The sequence below is a fragment of the Eschrichtius robustus genome, chromosome 12 (genome assembly GCF_028021215.1).
Source record: "Eschrichtius robustus isolate mEscRob2 chromosome 12, mEscRob2.pri, whole genome shotgun sequence".
Classification (NCBI taxonomy): Eukaryota; Metazoa; Chordata; class Mammalia; order Artiodactyla; family Eschrichtiidae; genus Eschrichtius; species Eschrichtius robustus.
The window spans coordinates 104696628-104721539 of record NC_090835.1 but is presented as its reverse complement, the minus strand read 5'-3'; the positions used below and the strand labels follow the sequence as shown (position 1 = coordinate 104721539).

The 24912-nt window shown below is 52.4% G+C and overlaps 1 protein-coding gene across 4 annotated transcripts in view; it reads left to right on the top strand.

Moving 5' to 3' along the window:
* Window positions 1–21907, top strand: part of FARS2 (phenylalanyl-tRNA synthetase 2, mitochondrial) — a 393466-nt gene extending 371559 nt beyond the window's left edge. For all 4 annotated transcript variants that reach the window (XM_068558492.1, XM_068558489.1, XM_068558490.1 and 1 more), the window contains one exon: window positions 21611–21907. In XM_068558492.1, coding sequence (XP_068414593.1) covers window positions 21611–21749 — 139 coding nt within the window. In that variant the 3' untranslated portion in view covers window positions 21750–21907. The remainder of the gene's footprint in view (window positions 1–21610) is intronic.
* The last annotated feature ends 3005 nt before the right edge of the window (window positions 21908–24912 follow it).

Genomic DNA, 24912 nt, shown 5'->3' with positions numbered 1-24912 from the left:
GTGCTGATGGCCGCGGGGGCGGATCCAGCTGCAGTGAGACCGACCGGGGGAGGCTGGGGCTCTACCAGACCCTGGAGAAGACCGACCAACCGACCCTGCTGTGCCTACCCTCAGACCACGTGCAGGCCCCTGTGAAAGGTGTTGTCTCTTCAAGCTTCATTCTCAGTGTGGAAACTTCTTCCTTCTGGCATTTTTACAGTTTATGAAGCAAAAAGGCCATAAAGAGATGTGTCCCCCCACCTCAAAGCTCTCACCTAGGTGCAGCTGCCAGGTGGCCCCTCCCCTGCACTGGGGAAGTGTGATTGTTGCTGATGAAGGACCAGGAAACCAGGGCCCACACTTGTATGTGGGCTCCCCTAATGCCAGCATAAACAGGGAACAGCTCTTGGGAGGCTGGGTGTTTGGGGCGTGTGGGGAGGTTTTGCTGTGGGCCCAGCGCTGCTCTCTCCCCCAGCAGGCATCCCACCGGTAAGGAAGTCTGCTGAGCCGCTGCTGTGGGCCAAGCATCGTGCTGGTGCCCAGGGTTCAGCAGGGAACCCTGCCTTCTCAGAAGTTAGCAGGGGCCGGGGGTGGGCACAGACAGGTGACAGACATCACAACTCAGCAGCACAGTGACGCCAGGGAGAACTTCTCAAGGGGCTAACTTCCAAGCAGAGTCCTGAGGAATGAGTAGGAATCGGTGAAATGGAAGGTTAGGGAGAGGGGGAACGTAGACGGAAGGTCCCCAGAATTTGAAGGCGCTGGAACGTACATCGCGGTGCTGGACTGAGCCTCAGGCGGGAGGAGAAACCGAAGAGAAAAAGGATGGTGTGAGGGCTGGTGGAATTGTGGGTTTGCCGACAGGCAGCTGAAGGGCTTTCTTGGTGACTTCTTATTCCTACCTGGAAGGAGGGCAAGATCATTTAAAGGATGACTATGAATAGGCTCTCTTTCAACTTTGCACCTCATCTCTAAGCATCTCTCCTGGTCAACCCATCCTTATAGGATTTCCAAGTCTTTTCTCACCATTTTGTGGATCGCTTAGCGAGGCCCCCTCCAAATCAGCGTAGAACTTTTTGCTTCACCCTTTCGTGCTCAGGTGAACTTCATAAACATAATGAGTCAGGTGGGTTTTGAGAGGCTGGGCTGCAATCCTAACACCGTATACGACATTGCTTCTGGGTTGGCGCATGCATTCTAGGTACAAGTTCGCTGTCTTATAAATGGTATTTTGGAACATCACTCTCCCTCAGTGATTTTCAACTATTTCGGGAAATCGTGAAGTTGAACCTCCTTGGTGTGTGTCAGTCTAGAAAGAAAAGCCAGGAGTAGCCAATGTCGTGACTTAGGTCAATAGATTGGACATTCAGTGTCCACTTTTTTAGGCGAATGGCATCTTCCAACCTGGGGATCAGGTGCTGCCATCGTGGGCACTTGGTGGTTGATGAATAATAAAAATGCAGCAATTCCCAGTGTGCCACAGACAGCTTCCTCCTGGTGAGCAAAGCAAGCTTAACGATCCGTCATGTGAGCTGTCCTCAGCAGCGCCCATTCTGGTGGGAAGTCCTTTAAGGGGGGGTCAGTTCAACGAATTCCAATCAGGGGTCCTCCCGAAGCTTCTAAAGTGGGGTGCCCCCCTCACGCCAAGTCCCGATAACGGGGCAGATGAGTAAATGCTTCCCTCCTGCCCATCTCTGGCTCCAGGGGTGAGCCTGGCAGAAGCCCGAGCTGGCCTGCAGTACCCGGCTGTGCCCCGGCAGGCCGTGTATACCCCTCCCGCACCCTTGTTCCATGGCCCGATTCCACACGGGACCTTGGACTTGCCAGGCACTAAGTGACTGCTCATCTGTGAGAAGCCACTGACATCACGAGAAAGGGGGCTCTGTGAATTCCTTCCATTCAAAATTTATTTCTCCCCCCCGGTTTGTGCCGGAGGACCCCATCAAACGTTTCTGTTTTATGGCCTAACAGTACATTTTTCCCACTTACCATCCTAAAAAAAAGTCTGTCACCAGCTCTGCCCTGGTTTCTCTGTGGGGCACCCTTCTTATGCCCAGAGGTGGTTTCATGAAGGGCCGGGCCCGCCCAATACCTCTGCTGTGCTGTGCTGTGCTGTGCCGAGGTCCCAGGATGGAGGGACCAGTGACTTACACGAAACGTGTGAGCAGCTTCTCCCCACCCTCCTCCTCTAAGGAGACGTTACAACCAGCACATCGGGCTCCATCTCAGTGGTTTCTACCCCGTCCCCATCGAAATCTCTGTGCATTAAAGCTAAAGCCCGGGGCGTATTTAATTAAAAGACAAATGGCAAAATAAGGTTGTGGTGGGTGCTTTCTAATTGTGGTCTGTTAGATTTTAATTACTGATCGTAAACTGTGAAAGCTAGTCCCAGGTGCTGCTCTGCACACCCCTGTTCTTTTTCATCACAAAGATGTTCTCAGCTGCTGACAGGCTGGGCCTCCTCGCCTGTGCACAGCGACTTGATCTCGCCCGACAGTGACTCAGCAACTTGCTGAATCCAATTAGCAGCTTTGCAGCTACTTACTCAAGGCGGCGGTAGTAAAGTCTGGCTTCAGACATCTCCAACAGCCAGATGTCCCAACCCATGGTCTGCTTGTTTGTCGTCAGTAATTACCGCAGCCAGAGTGCACCAGAACACGAATCGGGGGTCATGGTGAGTTAGAATCCTGCTTCCCCCAGGGTCCCCGCTTTTCTCTGTCCTTAACCTGTGCCTGACATGGGCGCGCTTGGACATTCATGGTCAGAGCAGCCAGAGATATTAGCAATCATCCAGTCCCCGTGGAGGAACTGAGGCCCAGAGACAGGAGGTGCTTGCTCGGGGTTACCCCGGTATTTAGGGAAAGGCTACCCCAGGGGGACCCGAGCCTCTGACACCCCCCGTGCTGCCCCATCCTCTTGGCCCTGCAGACTCTGCCCCAGCTGGCAGGGCAGGTGAGGTGGGTGAGTTACACAGCCCCTCTGGCTCTCAGTTTCCTTACTGTTACCATGGAGTGATACCCTGTAAGAGAGTTTTGAAAAGTACATAAGATACTTTAATGAAGGTGCCCAAAACAGAGTAGAAACTCAGCACCCAAAAGTCCCTTCCTTCTTGATTTGGGGGCAGAGGGAGGGCGGGGGAGAAGGAGAGAGAGAGAAAAACACATTTGTGTGAAAACATGAACCAATCACTCCCACAAACACTGAAAAAAGCAGGTGGCCAGAGGGGCGCTGCTTTGGACACGGGTTTGTGTGGCTGATGACGAGGAGGAAGGGGCCCTCTCCAGCATTGTGCTCAAGGGCCCAGAATTAAACTGGTACCTGTATCCCAGCTCAGAGCTCTGCCCACATCTGTCAGTAGATACTAGATCGCTCTGCAGCTTTTCTGCTTGGACACTTGCCTGTGTTTTGCAAGTTGCTATTTTTCTCGTTGGAATAGACCTAGGTCTACACCTAGAGGCTGAGTGAATGAGCATATTTTAATGAATTGTAAAATGATCGGCCATGGCATACAGCCGTCAGTAACCGAGGCATCACCTCGCCATGTTAACATGCATATAAATTTCATGGCTTTGTCCTATCTGCTGAAAAGGGCACCACAGACCTGGCTTTTCTCTCTGCTCTGTTTTGAGTTTTCCTGTGCCCAGAGGTAATTGCAGCGAGTGATTTAAAAAAAACAAAAACAGGGCTTCCCTGGTGGCGCAGTGGTTGAGAATCTGCCTGCTAATGCAGGGGACACGGGTTCGAGCCCTGGTCTGGGAAGATCCCACATGCCGCGGAGCAACTAGGCCCGTGAGCCACAATTACTGAGCCTGCGCGTCTGGAGCCTGTGCTCCGCAACAAGAGAGGCCACGATAGTGAGAGGCCCGCACACCGCGATGAAGAGTGGCCCCCGCTTGCCGCAACTGGAGAAAGCCCTCGCACAGAAACGAAGACCCAACACAGCCAAAAATAAATAAATAAATAAATAAATAAATAAATAAATAAATAAATAAATAAATAAATAAATAAATAAATTTAAAGAAAACAAAAACAAAAACAACCGGGATATATCTTCCAAATCAAGTACAGTCAACACAGTGTTTCAGAGAGAAACTCACCAGCCACTCCCCTATAGTTTTGATACAAGTGGGAGGTCCAGATTGAACCAGCACCATGGTAGTGGTAGTGCTGACAGAGGCAGTGCTCAGATGTCGTGCAGGCGGAGGTGCTCATGGGCCAGGGACAGCGTGAGCATGAATGGACGGGGCTTAGCACCCGGCACCCATACATCACAGTTAATATCAATGCCCTTGTTTGCTTTTTCTTTTTAGGTAAATCTGGGGACATAACCTTTTATTAATGTAAATGTATGCATTGCTCATTAAATTAATTAACAAAGCTTATAATGCTAATACTATTATAGTAAATCCTATCTTTTATTGAGTATTCATTTTGTGCCAGTCATTATATTTTAATCTTATTTCGTATATCTATAAAGTATGTTTTATTAGCCATACTTAAAGGTGTCGAAAACTAGGCTTAGAGAGAGTCAGTAACTTGCCAGAATGAGAACAAGTCTGTGAAACACCATGTGTTTCCATCAGTAGTCAGGCTCTGTGGGAAGCCTGGGGCTGATGGAAATAACCAAGACAGGAGATCAGCTTTCCTGAGTTAGTTACTCCAACTTAGGGCATGTGGAACATCATCTAAGATGGAAACTACCCCTGGAAAACCGGGACGTCTGAAACCACAGCTTCCAAACAGCTCTGATGGAGAGTGAACCTGGCTCACTAGGTTGTGATCTAAGCCATCATATTATCGTTGCTGGCTTCTTACATCCACTTCTTCTTGAGTTCGGTTTTCTTCCTAAACTGTCCCATTCACAGGGCTTTCATGGCAGGTGTTGAGTGGTGAACTTTCTCATTTTGTCTCACTTTGTCTGAAAATGTTTTCATTTTGCCATTATTCCAGAATAACAGCTTAGCTGAGTATAACTAATATAGGTTGACATTTTTTTGGTATTATTGCATCACCTCCTGACCTCTTTGTAGCTATTGAGAAGTCACCTATGTCTTTAATTGTTCCTTTGTTAAGTTCTCTATTTTTCCTCTGTAGTTGTTGTCAAGGTCATCTCTTGGTCTTAGTTTTTCTGCAGTTGCATTACGATGTGCTTAGGGCAGACTTTTATTTGTAATCCCATTCAGAACTTATTTATTGTGCTTCCTGAGTCTGAGGACTTCATTAATTCTGGAAGTTTCCCAGCCATTATGTTTTCAGATATTTTCTCTCTTTGTTCTCTTTCTATTCTTCTTCTGGTACTCATACTCTATCCTATGTTTCTTACCCTCTCCCATATTTTCATTTCTGTATTTCTCTACTGCATTCTAAACAGTTCCACACATGTGTCTTCCAGTTTATTAATTCTACATTTGGCTGTATCTAATCTGTTGTTTAGCCCTTCCACTCATTTTTAAATTATAACTATATTTTTATGTCTATACATTTTCTTATAACTATATTTTTATTTCTATACATTTTCTATGTTGGCCTTTTTCAGATCAGCTGTTTTTTATTCATAACGTTCTTTCATATCTTTTATGTCTTTAAGTATTTTTAAATGTTTAAATTAACTTTTAATCATTTTAAACCCTTTCTGGATTGTTTTTGTATTAGAAATTCTTGGGGTACTAATCCTTCTGTGTTTTTTATCTAGTGACTGTGGCATATAATGGGTTGTCTCCTCATGTGTTCTGTATTTTTTGACTGGGAGATTATGTTCATTGGGACCTTTCCTGAAGTGACCCCATGTGGCCACACTTTTCTCCAGGGCTGTTCCGCATTTTCTTCTGCCAAGTAGTCTAGGTATCCTACGGTTAGCATTATTCCAGGGCCAATTTTGTGTTGATTTCTCAGCTTGCAGGTCTGAGGCGTTTCTTAGTCTACTGTCACATCAAGGATGCAGCCCTTCAGAGTTCCAGTTTTGTGTGGGAATCTCAGGTCCCACTTCTTGCTTCATGTGGACCAAAGCCTTCATATTCTGTTTTCAGGTGGCCATTAAAATCTAAATTCTAGGTTCCAATAACTGATACTGCTTCCTACTCTAGGCAGCTGAAGTACTAGGCACTTACTGTTGCAGGGTATTTTTCTTTATTTTTTGCACCTGGAGATTTCCCCTTGCTTTCATAATCTACTCAACTATCCACTTTTTAAAAGCCAATGTTCCTATATGTTATTCAGCACATCTAAGAGTATGTAGCAGTAGGATCTTTAGTTTATCATATTCTGCCATCATTCTGGAATCTTCCTGGCTCACTGCTATCTTATTCTAATTGTCATACATGGAACAGATTGTGGTAGAGAAAGAGACAGACTTACTCTTTGATCACCTGTTCTAGCAATCTGTCCAAAGCACACTCTGTGCCCAACTCTGCACTCATTCCTTTGCCCAGTAAAAAAACTCAGCGTGAAGTAAGGGAGCCGAAAGACCCTGGACCACCACACAAGTAGTTTCTTCAAGGCATGACAGTGTCACATTGGCCCTCAAGGCCACAATTGAAGTGTCTTGTGGACACTTTGCCTTTGAAATTAACTCATGGGCAGTCTTATTGAATCTTGCCTAAGCATTTAAAATGGACAGAATTCAACTTCAGAAAATTGATTATGTTTTTCTCCAGTACACCAGAAATGTAAGTTTGATGTCTTTTTTTTTTTTTGAAGTAAGAAAATACCAAAAAAAGAACACTTTTTTTTTTCATTGAGTTTAAAAATGGACAACCTCAACTCAATAATATTTTGAAATGGTTTATTGACTTGGGCTTTTACTTTATTAGTACTTTCTTCCAAGTTGCTGACAATGCTTTGCTCACATGACTTCAATTTTTCCTAACTGAAGGACTAGTTAGGAGCAGATATCATTCCTTTGGTTTTATGGAGACCTGGAGAGGTCAATAGATTTATCCAAGTAACAAAGATAGCCAGACCATCAAAGACGCTGTGCACTTGAACCTATCAACCTCCATGGCCCCAAACAAAATTGGTTTTTCGTGGAAGTATATTTTAGAGCTACTCCCTCAAGTTTCATCAAGGGACTAGCCTTATGAAACCCACGACTGCTTTGAAATAGCAATATAGTTGAGACACTGGCCACTAAGTCAGACAGCATCCCCAGCCTGGGACTAAAAGCACAGCTTTGGAGACAACTGGACACCTAAGTTGGAATCCCACCTCTGTTACCTGCTACTTGAGTGACCTGGGAAGACGCTTTTAACCTCTCTGAGCTGTAGTTTTCTCACCTGCAAAATAGGGGGAATAATTCCCAATATGAGGGGACTGTAATGAGAATTAAATGAGAGGTTGCATCCAGGCGTACTAAGTGACCCAGAAATCACGGTCATTGCTCATCTAAAGCTCCCTGTATGAAGCCCCACCTAGACATTTACCTTAGAATATTACCTTGGGGTGGGTTTCCTTCCCTGAACACCTAGGATCTTTTCTCCCCTCGGGCAGTGAGAACCTTGGAATTGATCAGGCTTCTTTCACTGTGGCTGCGAGTTCTAAACCAGATTTATGTCTCTACTCATTCAGCCCACCACCTGCACATCTGTGTTTTTTGTTTTCCATGTCGGACTTTGCCTTCATCGACCTGACATTGTCCCTCATTCTGGCTTTTTTCATCCATGTTTTCTATTAATGGCAGGGATAAAATGAAACATTAAAGTGCCTAGCACTTTATACATAATAGATCCTTCTTCCCTTTAAAGTATTTTTTTCTTCTTTTGCCCTTTCTTTCTTTATACTTCCTACACTTTCTCTGCCAAGTAATATTTACTAAGGCATTAATTTTTCCCTTTTTGGGATAAAGTCCTAGTCACGTTTTGAAAAGCAGCCTGTAATTCATCTGTTACCGTGATATCCTTGTTTGAACAGCAGTCAGCGGTGACTGCAGTGGACATCAGTAGGCCGGCAGAGTATGTCTGGGAGAAAAGATGAGCAGAGTTTAATGCAAAGGAAGGGAGCGAGGTTCCAGCCTCGGCCCTCACCCACTCACGCCATCTTTCTGGGCCTGTCCCTGCTCTGCAAACAGAGGTGACAGTGTCCACCTCTTGGGATTGCCCTGTGGTCACAGCCAGTGAGATGACACGGGCACGAGGTTCTGGAAACCTCATAGCTTTATAATCGTCAATTTTCTTCTTGCTGCTGATATTACTATTGACAAAGTAGCTTCAGCTTTGCGAAGACGGTGTGATGGCAAGGCCCAGAGCTTTCTTTAATCTTGTCAATATTTGGAATTTAAAAGTTGTTTCCATACATAAGTCGTACAAGGTTCTAGAACAAGTTTCCATCAGTGTGGTTCATCGTGTTAGCTCCTCAGGGGAATGGGAGTCTGGGGTAGTCACGTCCTTCTCCAGATGTGAAAATGAATCCATTAGGAACGTGGGGTGACTGGTGTGGTCACGTGGTGTGACCGTAACGTTCCAGCAACTTCTGAGTTCAAATAGCACTACCCCCTCCAAATGCTCTGTGCTGAAGGCCATGTGATGCTGTTTTGTTCTCAAAAGCTGTTTGGACCCCACCCCCCGCTTTTTTTTCTGTAGGAATTTTTATAGGACCAACAATAAGCCACATCAGAAAACATATCATCTTATTTTATGGCCGTGCTTTCTTTTAGCACATCTGGAATATTATGCAATTAGATTACTTTTCCTCCTCAATTTTAGCACTAAATATTTGGCCATTTGCAAAAATGAAATCTCTCTTCTATCATGATAAATTTAAATACTCATTTGTAATTACAAAGTGCCTTCAAAACCTACTAACTCTTTTTTTTTAAGTTTTTCCAGAGAAAGTGAATTTTTTAATATATTTTTCTTAACCATATTTGCTTATTTATTTATTTGTTTATTTTTATTTTATGGCTGTGTTGGGTCTTCGTTTCTGTGCGAGGGCTTTCTCCAGCCGTGGCAAGTGGGGGCCACTCTTCATCGCGGTGCGCGGGCCTCTCACTATCGCGGCCTCTCTTGTTGCGGAGCGCAGGCTCAGCAATTGTGGCTCACGGGCCTAGTTGCTCCGCGGCATGTGGGATCTTCCCAGACCAGGGCTCGAACCCGTGTCCCCTGCATTGGCAGGCAGATTCTCAACCACTGCGCCACCAGGGAAGCCCCCTACTAACTCTTGATAACACTGCGAGGAAATTGTAATCCCCTCTGTAACGAGGAAGTTGTAATCCCCTCTGTAAGATAGAGACGCTGAGGCTCAGAGCTCTTAAAGGACTTCTCTTAAGTCACTCGTCGTCCTACGGTGACAAGCTCTCGGGGAAGAACCCGGGTTTCCCACCTCCTCAGCCTGTCTGCTCTCTGCTGCGCTTGCTGCCTTTACGCTCCATGGGATCAAGGATTTCTCTTTACTTAGAAGAATGTGTTCCCCAAATGAGCTCCAATCCTATTTTAAGCAAATTTCACTTGGATTTGTTAAGTTTTGAGCTGAATTCAGGCAAACCATTGCCTGTCTGAGCTTTGCTGCCTTCTATCATAGAATATGGGGTGGTTTTTATTTTTTTATTTGTTTGTTTGTTTTTGGGGGGGGTTGGTTTTTAAATCGCCCTCCTTGGAGCCTTCGGGATGCTGATGAGCTGCTGGGGGAGGGGCTGCTGTGGGCAGGAGGCCAGGCTGAGTGGGTGGGCTCCTCATGCCCACATCAGCTAAAGCGGCTTTGCTTTGAGCTGTGCTATATATGCTGTGTGATTTAGAGGGAACAGATTGGAAAGGTATCACATGGCAGAGAGCCTGGGGTTCTGGGTTTTAAAACAAAAAAGACCTAAACCTCGAGGCCCTCTGGTGACGGTGCTCTCGTGATGACCCTGGCTTGAGCTCAAAGACTTCATGACATGACATGCAGAACCGTCTTCTAGGGACTTCCCTGGCGGTCCAGTGGTTGAGACTTTGCCTTCCAGTGCAGGGGGTGCGGGTTCGATCCCTGGTCGGGGAGCTAAGATCCCATGTGCCTCTCGGCCAAAAAACCAAAACATAAAACAGAAGCAATATTGTAAAAAATTCAATAAAGACTTTAAAAATGGTCCACATCAAGGGGCTTCCCTGGTGGCGCAGTGGTTGAGAGTCCGCCTGCCAATGCAGGGGACACTGGTTCGAGCCCTGGTCTGGGAAGATCCCACATGCCGCGGAGCAACTAACTGGGCCCGTGAGCCACAATCGCTGAGCCTGCGCGTCTGGAGCCTGTGCTCTGCAACAAGAGAGGCCGCAATAGTGAGAGGCCCACGCACCGCGATGAAGAGTGGCCCCCGCTTGCCGCAACTGGAGAAAGCCCTCGCACAGAAACGAAGACCCAACGCACCCCAAAATAAATAAAGAAATAAATTAAAAAAAAAAAAAGAATCTTTAAAAAAAAAAAAAAAGAAGCAATATTGTAAAAAATTCAATAAAGACTTTAAAAATGGTCCACATCAAGGGGCTTCCCTGGTGGCGCAGTGGTTAAGAATCTGCCTGCCAATGCAGGGGACACAGGTTCGAGCCCTGGTCCGGGAAGATCCCACATGCCGCAGAGCAACTAAGCCTGCATGCCACAACTACTGAGCCTGCGCTCTAGAGCCTGCGAGCCACAACTACTAAGCCCACACGCCACAACTACTGAAGCCCGCGCACCTAGAGCCCGTGCTTCACAACAAGAGAAGCCACCGCAATGAGAAGCCCGCGCACCACGATGAAGAGTAGCCCCCGCTCGCCACAACTAGAGAAAGACCACGCGCAGCAACGCAGACCCAACGCAGCCAAAAAATAAATAAATAAAATAAATTTTAAAAATTTTTTAAAAACGTGGTCCGCATCAAAAAAGTCTAAAAAAAAAAAAAAAAGAACCATCTTCTAGCCGACACCTAGAGAAGGCAATGATCTGACCAAGATCGTATGGCTCAGAAGAGGAGGAATTGCGATTTGAACCCAGTTCACAGACACATGCCGTTCCCTCTACCCAGAATCCTGCCGGGGGTGGAACCGCTTCCCCCAACCTCCTTTCACCCAGTAAGTCCCTCCCCCTGTGAGGTCAGCTCATGGCACTTGCACAGGAACCTTCTCTGACCCACCATCTAAGTCAGTTGCCCTTTTTTTGTGGCCCCATGGATCCATGTACCTCTTCTTCAAACACTTTAGTGTAGTTGCAATTCTCATTGCTTGGTAACTCTTTGATTAACACCTGTCTCTTACGCTGCACTGTGAGCTTCATGAGGTCAGGTCTGTTTTGTTTTGTTCTGCTTTGTTTTGTTTTATTCCATCGTTAGGTCCTCAGTACCCAGCAGAATACATGCCATATAGTGCATGCTCATTTCATTTGTTGAATTGATGAGTGGATGGAGTAGATGGACAGACAGATGTCTAGCCTCCCAGGCCGTGATATTAAACTGGCAGTCCCTGCCAGGGCCGTCATGCTGTTCTGCTGCTGATAGCGAGTGGAGGGGTGGGTAGGGCTGTCCTGGGGGAGAAGGACGGGGGTGAATCCGGGACCAGCGAGGACAGGCCAGAAGCCCCTGCCGGCTCACTGTGAGGGGAGCTCCCGCCCAGCCTGCTCTGCGAGTCCCAGGTGGGCTGCCCCGGAAGTGGTCCAGCATCAGGCTCTGCAGGGAGAACTCAAGCTTGAACCAGAAAATCTCCACAGCTCCTGATCCTGGATTCTGTGATTCCGTAAAACATGCTGCTTGGATGAATGGTATATAATCAAGCTCTCCCTGCTGTATTCCAGCCTAGAGTATCATGGCTAGAGGAAGCTCGTCCTCCCAGCCGAGTCCCAGTTTAGTCCCTCTCTCCCGTAACCTCTCACTCAGTACCTGTCGAGAGATGACGCTATTAGTTAGCCCCAGAGAGTCCCTTCTCAAAAGCATTTGCAAAGTAACCATAAATCATTGGAAATATATATAGATTTCTCTCTACTAATGTGTGCTTCCTTCATAATTAACTAGACACTGAGTCTCTCAAAGTAATTAGCCCACTTTCTCCAAGACTCACTGAAGAAATAAAAGCTATACGACATAGCACACTCATGGCTAATCCTACTCATGAGTAATGGGGTTGAAGAGAGCTCTGTAGCATACTCCTTGGTTGGGTGGCTGTTAATACCAGATGGGTGACATCGTACATACCCTTATATCTCGGGAACCCTCTGTCCTTTGGGGCTGTGAGATCTCAGGGCCCACCTCTAGGTGCAGCAAAACTGCCCAGAGCAAGGTCCTACCAGCCTTTCACAGGACTCCATACAGACCTCATCCTGGACCTGGTGGTTTTGGTTTTTGCTGAATGATGGATTTTCAGTTGAGCCTTCTTAGCCAGGATTATAAGGCCCTCTCCCTGCAGATCATGCATCCTCTGGATGGCTCTCCATTGGACCACTTGTACCTGGAACATACCCTCAGCATCCTTTGTTGAAACAGAAGAGGAAACACATACGGAACGCCCCTACCAGTACCACGTGTCATTCGCCACCTAGATTACGCTCTTTGCCCTTCACCTGCCAAAATCCTACTCGTCCTTAAGATCTAGATCTAATCCCATCCCCCTGCCAGTCTTTTCTAACCCCTAAGTCGTTTACCATCTATGCCATCCATTTAACACTTAGCACTAACAGCATTGTCCTGCTAGCTATCATTTCATGCATCCATGTCTCAACCCCCAAACAGATGGTAATCTAGCCTCATCCTTCTTTGTCTTGTTTTGCGATACCTCTTCCCTCTCACTCTGCCGCTGTGTTGTACCCAGAACGGCCACTCCATGAATATTTATGTATTGATCAAGCAATGCCTATCCCTGTTCTGTACCTCCTCAGTGTCTGCCTCCGCACAGAATAAATCATTGTGGATCAATTGATTGAGATGAAAATGTAGCATTTCACCTGCCAAACATCTTGTGTTTTGTGACCTGGCTCATCCCCTGAGGTGCCAGCGCGTTCGGGAAGCTGCGGTGCACCAGCACGGAGTTAAAGTTAGCTCTGTTAACTTGGGCTGTGCAGACGCAGCCAGGGAGAAAAGGATAACCTCTTCCAAATTCCCCACATGGAGGAAAAGCACAGAGCTTTGGAAATCTGTGCAACGTGAGACATTACTTCAGGCTTGTTAGAAATGTAGGAGGATGGCTTGGAAGACAATGGATGAAAAGAACTTTTCAAATACGGTAAATGCGGTTAGAGCACGATAAGCAGCGGTCTTAGAAACCATTTGTGTAAAACGCAGGGCAGCCTGGCTGCTAAGTTCATGAAGTCAGGAAGAGGAGCCACCTGGGCAGGTGGGAACCATCCACGTTGTTCTCTTGCGACGGTCCTGCCACCGGCCAGGCAGTGGTCTGCTAGGGTTTTTTATTGTTGCTTTCTGTTTGTTTATCTTTAGTACAAATTTGAGTTCCCAACTTCCTCTTCTAGTAATAGTCAACTAGGTTGTTCGGGCGAACTCTCCTCCTCCAAAATGAAAAGTTTATTGTGATTAAATATACATAACATAAAATTTACTATTCTCACCATTCTTAAGTATACAGTTCAGTGGCGTTAAGGACATTCACACTGTTATGCAGCCGTCACCTCCATCCACCTCCAGAACTTTCTCATCTTCCTCAGCTGAAACTCTGTCCCCCCTTAAACGCTAACTCTCTGTCCCCGTCCCTCAGACCCTGGCAACCACCACTCTCCTTTCTGTCTCTATGAATTTGACGACTCCAGGGACCTCATGGAAAAGGAGTTGTATACTGTTTGGCCTTCTGTGTCTGCCTTATTTCACTGACTATAATGTCGTCAGGGTTCCTTCAGGTTGTCGCATGTATCCTATTAGGATCCATTTGTACAGATGAGGAAGTTGAAGCTCAGATAACTTGTCCAAGGTCATTCGGGCCTTTCTGTGTGGCCCCAACTGAGGGTCTAGAATCTTGAGCCACATAAGTAATAATACCAATTGTTAACTGTAGCTTGAACTGTGCTAAACACTTTACGTATACTATTTTCATTCAGTCCTTCAAAAACCCTGGGAGTACACGATCTGGATCTTAGAATGAGAACCTGGACCAGCGATTAAGAACTGGCCCAAGATCCGAGAGCTGGGAAGCAGCAGGGCTGGGCTGGGCTGCATCCCCGAGTCTCCCCGCGGAAGCGTCTATTAGAAAACTTCCCCAGAGCAGTTGTTTTCATATGGACGTGCACGTGGGGACCAAGAACACCGGCCCACTCCCCGGGTGGCAAGGGCACGACCTCCTTCCTCCTGACTGCCTGGCCTGAGACCCTGCCTCGGAAGAACCAGGAACATTAGGGGGGTTGATGGGAGTGAAAGGGGTGTTGGGGGACGTGAAGCGCCCCTGAGGACCTGCCAAGTGTTTGACGTGAAAAGGCACGTCTTGCCTTCAAAGCGTGTGTCTCCTGGGATCTCTTCAGCTGCCAGCGTGGGGGCGGCCCGGGATGGGGGCAGCTCCAGAAGCGGGTTCCTCTCGCCCGGCCCCGCTTTCCCTCCTTCGGGGCCTGGCTTGGAGCTGTCTCTCCCACGGCACTAACTGTCGGGGGAACCATCTGGTTTGGTTTCTGGTGACTGACGCCAAGGAACAGAAATCCCTGTGGGAAGAGCCTGCAGCCACAGAGGCAGGGAGAGGCGGTAATGTCCACACCACGAACTCGGAGGCTGCGCTCGGGTGGCCCTCGGGGGCGGCAGGCCTAAGGCCGAGCGTCTGAGCGTGCGTGATGGGGGCAGGGGTGGGAGAAGGCAGTGGACGGGGGGCCAGTTCAGTCCAGAGGGTCTGTTCCAACCCGAGACCCACCTCCTGCGGGACCTCTTCCCTGGAGAGCCGGCCTGGCTGTCACCCAGCGACCCCCGTGGCACCAGCGGCGTCCCTGCGCCGCCTGCCCCGAAATCCCTCAGATGGGCACCCCTTCCCTTTCGTCCGCGCGGGCCCTGCAGCCGCTCAGTCCCTCCAGAATCCCCTCTGTCCTCTGCACTGACTCCTGGGATGCAGAGCCGGGGGGGCCGGGCTGTCACTCGGTCCAGCCCTCTCCCTGGTGAGGTCAGGTGGCCTGACCAGCCACACGGCCGTGGCTGGGGCCTGGGTCCTTTCCTGCATTAAACCAACGCAGCCTCTGTCCTCGAAAACCCCAGAGCAGTTCATGAGGAGGCGGGCACACCATCATCGGGCCTGAGGCCTTACGATCAGGATTTCCCTTTTTCCTCTTCCCTTTGGCCGGGGAAGGTAAAGGGGGGGAGTGATTTTCTTAGTTTCTAGAGCACTTGTTTAAATCGTGCCCGATCCTGAGCGGTAGTTCACCTCTCTCCCTGACTCCCAACCTCCCCCCCACTTTCCCAGCCAGGTTCCCCAGTGTGCTCCCCTGCCCTCCCCCCGGCGTCCTTCCTCTCCCCATCAGCCCTGCAGGTAAAGGAGGTGGGGGACAAAGCAGCGGGCCCTGAGCGCCCACCCCGGGCCGCCGGGGTCTCACCAGCGTCTGCTGGCGTGTCAGCACCAGCCCCGGGAGGCACATGTCATCCTCACGTCACAAGGGGGGAGCCAAGGGCTCGGTCACACAGACAGCAGAGGCCGGGGGAGGGAGTGAAGTGGGACCCCTGCTGCAGGTCTGGGTTCTTCTCCACCCCTCACACCCCATTTCCTTGGCGACCAGCCCCCTCCCTGATCCCCTTCCCATCACACTGTTCCCCTCGCCTGAGCCTCCCGCCCGGGTGAAGGGCGCGGCCGGGTGGCCGTCAGACTGAGCTTTGGCATCACACGAGCAGGAGTGAGTCGGTGGTCCCACTGCCCGTTACCCCGAAAACAGCACCTGCCCCAGCACAGCACCGTCCCCGCTGTGGAGCAGCCCCTGCAGGTAGGTCGCGTCAGCAGGGACCGTGGGCGCAGTGACCCATTCTGGGACGTGCCCAGCGCACCCCCGAGAACGTGAAGGAGCTGCTCTCGTCACCGATGGAAAAGCAGACATTTCCCGTGTCTCGGGAGCTGGTGTTGGCGGCCTCCGGGGAAGGACTTGACCTCGAGGTCGGAGCCTGTGCGGTTGCCGGGGTCAACTTGATGGTGGGATGATGGAGGTGGTCCAGCCCTCGCCGGCCCCCTGCCCCACTGTCCCTTCTGTCCAGGGAAGCCTGGTGGCCCTGGTCCCTGCACAGAGTCCGTCACTGGCACGCTGTTACCTGGAGAGCGGCAGTGAGCTTAGCAGTACCTCCTTTTCACTGACTTATCATTGACTTACAATGTGATGTTAGTTTCAGGTGTACGGCATAGTAATTCAATATTTTTTGTACGTCATACTCCATACAAAGTTATATAAAAATACTGACTATATTCCCTGTGCTGTACATTACATCCTTACCACTTGTTTATTTTATGCCTAGTAGTGTGTACCTCTTAATCCCCCTCGCCTATTTTGCCCCTCCCCTCTGGTCACCACTAGTTTGTTCGCTCTGTGTTCTTTGGGGTGGGGTGTACACCCGGGAGTGGGAGTGCTGCGTCACATGGGAATTGTGTTTACCTTTGTGAGGACCCACCGGACTGCTCTCCACAGTGGCCACGCTATCGTACGTTCCCGCTGGGTTGCTGGTTTCAGATCCAGCCCTGCCACTTACTCGCTGTGTGGACGTGGCCCAGTGACCTCTGCTCTCTCTCTCTCTCTCTCTCTGTTTCCTCACTTGTGTGTCGGGACACTGATGCTGTCTACCCAGTGGGGGTGTGATGCTTACATGGGTTCGTGGATGTACCAGCGCCTGGTATGTAAGAGGCGCTACGCAAATAAATGTCTGCTGCTGTTGCTGTTTCTGAGCCAGCGGGGGCCATGACGGATGAAAGATTGAGAAGCTTTTGGGCTAAAAGAGGCCGCGTTGTGAGGATGTAAAAGAATCAGAAAGGCCCTAATCCAGAGAGTTGGGGCTGGCCCTCCGGGCATCCCTCCCTCTGGGGAATCCACCTTCTCACCTGTGCCACGCTGAGGTGTGAGACCCTCCAGCTCCGTGGTCTTCACGGATGGACCACTCCTCAGGGGCGAGGGACTCGGTCCTCCGCTCAGACCAGGGGCCAGGTCCGTGGCTTTTGTTGGTTTCCCAGCCAGCGAAAGAAGGACCAGCTAATCCACCAACTGAAAGCTCCAAAAAGAAGTTTCTAGCAAACAGACAAAAGGCACTCCTCTCTCTCTCCCTCTCCAGTGATGTTAGGAAAAGGCAAACCTGGTTGATTTTCAGCTGAGTCTACTGAATTATGGCCAAATATTCTGCCAAATACTGTTTCTCTCAATTTTTAAAATTAATCCATATGTTTATGATTCATTTGCACCCAACTCATCACAGTGTTTTGTAAAAGCTGTTGGAATCCCAAGAATCCTTATAGGGGCCTTCTTGGAAGCACTTAGAAGCAAGGAGATAAATTTTTTTCCCATTTGTCTTTGGTTGGAAATCTCAACTTGTAGAGGCTGTATTACCAGCTCTTCAGCTGAGAGACAGAGACCTGAGTGAACCGCCGAAAAAATACAATAACAGTGTGTGAGGATGCTTTCATCTCATGCTCGTGCCGCACTTGATGGCTTCCGAGCCCTGTCACCTTGTCTCCGAGGCAGTTGGGGAGAGTCGATGGGGTCAGCGCCGTTACTCTTTCAACGGAGGAGGAACTCAGAGTCAGGACGCGTGTCGTAGGCCGGAGATGAGCAGCCAGTTCTCTGCCCCTGTGAGTCAGGGGTGCGGTGCGGTGCGGTGCGGTACGGGGTGGGGGTGGGGGTGGGGGTGGGGGGGGGGGGCGGGGAGCTGCCCAGGCCGCTGGGACGGGGCCTCCCCTGCAGGAAACCATCCTCCCGCCCTTGCAGGGTCGCCAGATCTGTCGCCGCAATTGTTCTAGTAAATGTCTGCATCGTCATCAGACAGCCCGCAGTCCCTCCGCCCTTTTTCTTGCTCAGCTAATTTCTCCTCCCCTAGAACCCTCCGTCCCTTGGAAACCCGGGACGCTGCCTGTGATGTCGGGATGGGAGAAGGGCCCTTGCTCTGCACGGGGGCGGGGAGGTGGGTCTCCCGGCTGCCCCGAGAGGCCAGTGCAGCGGGGCACAGCTGGGCTCCACCCCTGCAGGGCACACTGTCCCCGAAGGGCCCCGGCAGGGCAGGCCTCGGCCCTCCAGCCCCAGCACGAGGCCTGCTGGGGCAGTGTCTCGCGGCGCACACAGCCCCTGCATCGGGCGCCGCGGCCTGGTGTCTCTGGGGGCCTGGGTTCTACAAAAGGCTTTGCCACCAGGAACCAGGAACCGCAGCGGCCCGTGCTGCCAGCTCACTGCTGTGCCCACGGGGTTCCCTGCTCGCCTCATTTCAAAATCACAGAAAGAGGCCCTGCTTACCGAGCTCCTTCCGGTTCTGTGCACACACTTGTGTGCTCTGTCTGGTGGTTCTGCTTTGAGCCGTTCTCCGCGGTCGACACGACTGTTATCCACCTTCTATCCTGAGGCCCGGTGCGGGAACCAGCCGGGGTCACCGGGGGACGACATGGCACCGCTGGGCGTGGACCAGGCGCTGGCTCCGAGGCCTGCCCCGTGGCCGCCGCACCGGCCCGCAGAGGCGGATGAGGCTGGCGTCGGCGGAGGGCTCGGGGCGCCCCGGTGTTCACGGCTCCCCTCGCTGCCTCCTAGCTGCCGGCGTCCGCCGGCCTCACTGTCGGAGACAGGGGTGGGAGAGGGAAGGAGAAGGCCGTGGCTGAACGCGGGCAGGGGCCGTGGAACCCCGGCAGGGCGGTGCGAGGCCGGACCAGCCTCCTCTAGGCCTGAATGCAGCCTCGCACCCCGGGGTTCGGTGGTTGCATAAGCATTCGTTCAGCGGCTTTTACGCAGCACCTGCCCTATGCCAGACATTGCCCTGGGCACCAGAGGAGCAAAGTGGAGTAACACGGCCGGGTGCCGTCCCGCAGGGGCGCACGGCGCATGCGATGGAGACCAGCGTCTAGGGGACTCGCCGGGGAGATGCCGGGGCACAAGCCTTCCCAGTGCCCGGCAGGGCAAGTCTCTTTTCTTTTTTTAATAGAACAGCTTTACTGAGATGTAATTCACGTGTCATACATCCATTTAAAATACTCAACTCACTGGTTTTTCTAACATTCACCACTCTCCCATTCCAGACATTTTCACTGCCTTCAAAAGAAACCCCATCCCCATTAATAGTCACTCCCTTTTCCACCAGCCCCTCAGCCCAGGGCAGTTATGAGTCTGCTTCCTGTCTGTATGGAATTGCCTATTCTGGACATTTCATATAACGGAATCATATAATATGTGGTCTTCTGTGTCTGACGTCTTTCACTAAGTGTAATGTTTTCAAGGTCCATCTGGGTTGTAGCATTAGAACTTCATTTCTTCTTATGGCTGAATAATATTCCGTGTAGAGGTGGATTGCTTATCCAGTCATCGTTTGAAGGACGTGTGGATTATTTCCACTTTTTGGCTGTCGAGAAGAATGCTGCTCTGCACATTCGTGCACGAGTTTGTGTGTGGACAGACGTGCTCATCTCTCTTGAGCGTACACCTAGTGGAGGGACTGCTGCATCCTAGGGTGACTACGTCTCAGTGTCTGGAGAACTGCCGTGTTTAACTTTCAGAGGGTCCTCCAGCTCTTTCCCCAGCGGCTGCACCATTTTACGTCCCCGCCAGCCACGCATGAGGGTTCTTATTTCTCCATATCTTCCCCAACACTTGCTATTTTCTGTCTTTTTGATTACAGCCATCTTAGCTAGTACGAAGTGGCATCTCACTGTGGTTTTGATTTGCATTTTCCCTGCTGGCTAATGATATTGAGCATCTTTTCATGCGCTTACCAGCCGTTTGTATGTCTTCTTGGGGAATTCTGTTCAGAGTCTTTGTGCATTTTAAATCAGATTATGTCTTTTTATTGTTGAGTTGTAGGAGTTCTTTATATATTCTAGATACGAGTCCCCTGTCAGTATATGATTGGCAAATATTTTCTCCCATTCTGTAAGTTATCTTTTCATTTTCTTAATGGTGTCCTTTGAAGCACAAAAGTTTCTAATTTTGATGAAGCCCAATTCATCCATTTTTTCTTTTGTCACCTGTGCTTTTGGTGTCGTACCTAAGGAAGCTTTGCCTGGCCCAGGGTCATGAAGATGGACTCTCGTGTTTTCTTCTAAGACTGTTATAGTTTTAGGCCTTACGTTTAGGTGTGTGACCTATTTTGAGTTAATTTTTGTCTGGTGTGACGAAAGGGCCAACTTCGTTGTCTTGCATGAGGACACAGAGGCGTCCCAGCGCCGCTTACTGAAAAGACATTTCCCCATCGAATGGCCTTGGGGCGGGAAGAGGTGGAAGCGCTGCCCCGCTATCGGGGGACCTCGGGGCAGCACCCAGGGCCCATCCCAGGCGCGGCCACTGAGTAGAGCCACCGGCCGGGGCTGGACTGGGAAAGCGAGGAGGGCGGGGCGGAGGTTTGTTTCGTCCCTTGTCTCGGGCAGGTAGTGGGGTGTCGGGTGAGGCGACAGGGCCGGCGGTGTGGAACCAGGGGTCCCGAGGAGCCCCCTAAGGACAGGCCTTCTCCCCCAGCCACTCGGAGGTACCTTCTTCCCTTACCTGGATCCACAGGGGGACTGACGTGCGAATAGGCCTGTGAGGCACAGTCCTCGCCCTTCCTGGAGGCGGCGAGCAGGGGAGGGTGACCAGCCCCGGGCGGAGGAGGCGGAGGGGGCGGAGGGGGAGCAGATCAGGGAGGCTGGGACATCCTGCTCCGCGAGGGGCCCGGCGGCCAAACAGGCGGACGGGGAGGAGGCAGCCCCACCAAGGGCAAGTCCACGGAAGGTCCCGAGTCCCCGAGAAGCACGGGCCCGGGGCCCTGTGGCCCCTGTGGGGAACGGCGGGCCTCCCAGGGCATACGGAGCGCCCACCCCACCAGAGCCCCTGTTCAAGGCTCTAGCTTTCCTGCAGGCCTGGCGGCCTCCCGCTGGGCAGCGGGCACGTGGCGCGTGGTGTCGACGTCCGTGGGGCTCTGCCCGGCACCCACTCGTCTGCTCCAGCTTCTCCACCTGCAGCGAGGCAGGCAGGGCTGGCTCTCCCAGGAAGGGGGCTGGAAAGGAGGAATTTGGTGGCTTGAAGGAGAGAAACAGAAGTGCCCGGAGAGGGGAGGGCCTGCTGGCCAGGGCCCGGGGCTTCCTGATGAGCTGCCGTGCGCCCGTGTGTCTCAGCCGCTGCCGTGCAGTAGGAGCCTTAGTGCTGTCGCGACTGCATGTTCCCGAATCACCCAGCTGTTCCCCGGCAGCCAGGCCAGCAGCCGCCTGGTAGAGCCAGGATCAGAGCGATTGTCCGCGCAGCACAGAGATGGCACGATTGTCCTGTGCTCCCCACGGCCTGCAGGGGGCGTGCTTGGCCCCTAACCGCTCTGCTTGTCAGGGTCCGCCTCGGAGCCCAGGGCCCCCCGCCCAGCTGCTGAATCAGGGCCGGCCCAGGAAATCGATTTGCAAGAAGCTTCCTTCCCAATGGATGCACTCAGTCCAAGGGGACCCAGCGGTCAGCATTCCTGTCACCGGCTCCTCTGTAAGGGACACGCCGGCCGTCAGCAGGGGTGCGCCTCTGTAGTGCCCCGTCGGCGGCCCTGTGTCCTCCTCAGCCGTCACCACTGCTTCTGCAGGAGACACGCCTGCCCCTCACTCACCTGCCTTTCTCTCCCGTTCTCCAGGACACACAGGACCAGCCACTGCTACCGCGTCACCTACCGCCACATGGAGCGCACGATGTCGCAGAGAGAGGTCGGGCGCGTCCACCAGGCCGTGCAGGAGGCGGCCGTGCGGCTGCTGGGCGTAGAGGGCAGGTTTTGATGTCGCCACCTCCCCGGCTGCGGCCCTCCCAGGGCCCCGGGTTTGCTGAACCAAAGAGAAAAAAGATACTGTTTGTGGACCAAGGCATCCATCGTCTTGTGATAAATGGGTCAGTTTCAGTACTTTCAGAAAATAAAGGATGGCTCTTGAGAAACTGTTGACATAGCATGTGTCTTTTATTCGGAGAAGTGGGGGGAAGGAGCAATAATACGAGAGTTACCTTCTTTTCCTTTTAGAAATGCTTTGCCCGTTGGCGCTCGGTGCTGTTAATTGGTCCCTGGATTCTGTTAAAGTGTAAACAGCAGACGTGATTTCCTGCCTGACAGGCTCTTCCCCCCCGTGTAATGAGCGGAGCCACACAGAGGGGCACACTCCAGACCACAGACACTTTTCTCGATCGGCTCCCGTTCCTTTCTCCCTCCTTCCTCTGTTCTGCAAAGGGCAGGCTGCCGACAGGGCGCGGGTGAAATGCCAGGGGTCCCTCAGAGGCGGAGGCAGTCACATCTCTGAGCGAGCAGGATTTTACTTCCTTTTCACGAAGTGGGGCTTGGAGCCAGGTCTCTGGCCCCAGGGTGTGGACAAAGCTGCCTCCTGCCCGCCCCCCAGCACCCCCCACCCCCCACCCCCAGAGGAGAGAGAGCGCCCCGGGGCTGGGTGGCACCCGGCACTGCAGGGCCAGGTCCTTGAAGCCCCGGAGAGTTTGTTTCCTACTGGAAGGCCTCTGCTTCCGGAGACGACCTTTATGGGGGAATACGGGGCTTTGATGTTCCCCTTTTTCCATCCCGAGCGCTTTGTGGTCTGCCTGCTTCCCTCCTGACCAGTTTTCATAATCAGATTCCCTCCCCGGTGTGATGCTGGAGGCTGATGGAGGGCCGTGAGCGCTGGGATAAATATTTGATGAGGGCGGCCATTAGCAGCCAGCGGTGTGCGGGTGGGCAGCTGCTCCAACAGGAAGGAATGGCTTCAATGTCATTTTGCCCTCTTACCCAGGGGGACGTGTCCCGTGGATTTTCAAGGGAATCGAGAGCTGCATCCCAGCCTGGCCAAGCTGCTGTCCAGGATCCTGGGGCCACAGGCGCTGTTCCTGGAGAGGAGAGGTCTAATGCACAGCGTGATTGGTAATCTCTTCTCCAGGAGCATTTGCTAGCAGACCATTCCTGATCCTGGGGCTGCATTTCCAGAGACCCCTTTTATCCCCAAGACCCCTTAGGCATTCGCAGAAATCCTGGCGTAACACCCAGAAAACACGGCACCGCCCCTCGGCCCACGACCTGAGCGCATATCTGTCAGATGCCAAGCTCTGTGCTAGGGCCTGGGGGCAGTGCTGACATTCGGGGGGTGGGGGGAGGGCAGACATTCGGGGGGGCTCATAGAGGGCTTTGCTGAACGTTCCTCTCGACACTCCATGAGATGTAGTCAACCTTCCCCTAAATTTTCCGGTGAGGCCGGAGGAGTCTCGAGCCCTAACCAGGAGCGCACCCGAGCCTGCTGCCTCCCAGTGAAGACCCTGTAGCTAGACGGACTTGGGTGCGTTGCCAGGTCTGCGCCTCCCCCGTGCTCCCGGGACCTGTGTTCCGCGAGCCCCCAGCCGCGCGGGCTCGTGCGACCCCCGCCTCCGCTCTGGGTGTTGGCGCCCGTGCCAAAGGTGGGCCCGCCTACCGGGGGGCCGAGGGGACATCCAGCGCTTCACTTTTCTCATGGGACTCCCGCAGGAGAGTAAAGAGTGAAGAAGAAAAAAACAGGAAGGACAATGGAACCCCTGAGATGAACAGCACTCCGCAGCTCGGTGACAGATGAGTCCGTGTACACAGAGCGTGGTGGCCAACACCAGCGTCACCCGCCTCCCCCCGGGAGGCTCCCTCCCGTCCTTCGTGACGCCGGGACAGTACTCTGCCTGCTGCGGGGGTCGGTCAGGCGTAGAACCCGGAACCTGAGAAGCTGCCCGTGGCCTCTGCTCTGGCGACGGGCATCGGGAACCGGGTGGGGAAGGGATGTGACCCGCACAGCGGCTCTCCCTGCCCCACGTCTCAGCGGCCACCCGGGGCCCTCTGTCCCCACGTCCGCTGCCCGTCTCCGTGACGACCATCATCACTCGGGTGGCGCTCGACAGCCGCCAGGCAGGGCCATCCCGACCCACCCACAGGTCACAGTAGAGGGAGGACACATAACAGCGATGGGGGGGTTGACAGTGGCTGACCCCGCCCCCCTGGGTGTCCCAGGCACAGCGCACCGCGTGCGTTCAGCCTCCTGAGTCTGGGCCGCTGTTCCACGTGCCGTAGACGGGCCAGGAAAAGGCGGACCGGGCCCAGCATGCCCTCCTTCCGTTCTCACGACCCCCGGTGGTCCTGTTCTTCCCTCCACCCTCCAGGTGTGAGATCAATGTGCTCGGGGAGGTGCTGCAAAGCCAGGGCTGGAGGAGGCCTCTCTGACTTCCAAGCCTGTGCTCTTCACGTTGCCCCCAGCTACGCCCCCTGCACTTGCCCGGGCGCTCGGCCTACGATAGGCAGGGTGGGGATCCACTCTGGACACCGCAAGGCGGAGGGGCCACCGCGGCGCTGCGGACGTCACCACCAGGACAGTGGCAACGCCACTGCCCAGCCCCGGGACCCTCTCCACAAGGTGCTAGGGCACGTGACATGGGCCCTCGGGGCCAGCCGTGGGTTCTGTATCAAAACCGTTGGAAGGTCCTCTTTATCATCTGACGCTTCAAGTGGTCAATAGAGTTACACTTGCTGCTTCAGGACGGCAGGTCAGATTCAGGGCCACAGTCAGAGTTGGAAAGGTCAGCTGCTGAGCGACAGGAAAGTCCAGAACTGAACGATCTAGGACCCTGCGAGGGTAATGCTTGCTCCCAGGGGGCTGCGTCCCAGCACCCGGGAAGGTGGGGCAGCAGCAGGAAACGTTCTTCTTGCCCTCGGTGACCAATTACTCGAGATCCTAGTGGCTCTGGTTTCCTAGATGGCGGCTACAAAAGCCGACAACAGCAACACACAAACCCAAAGCCGGTGCCCTGTTCAAAGGCAGGGGCTACAGACACTTGTACAGGCAGGAGGCCGCCCGGCTCGGGCCCCTTCTCTGGCCCATTCCCGAGCCTGGGGCTGGTCTGGGGCGGGGGGATCGGGTGCCTCATGGAGCGCTGGACCAAGCCCGAGGCTGAGCTTAG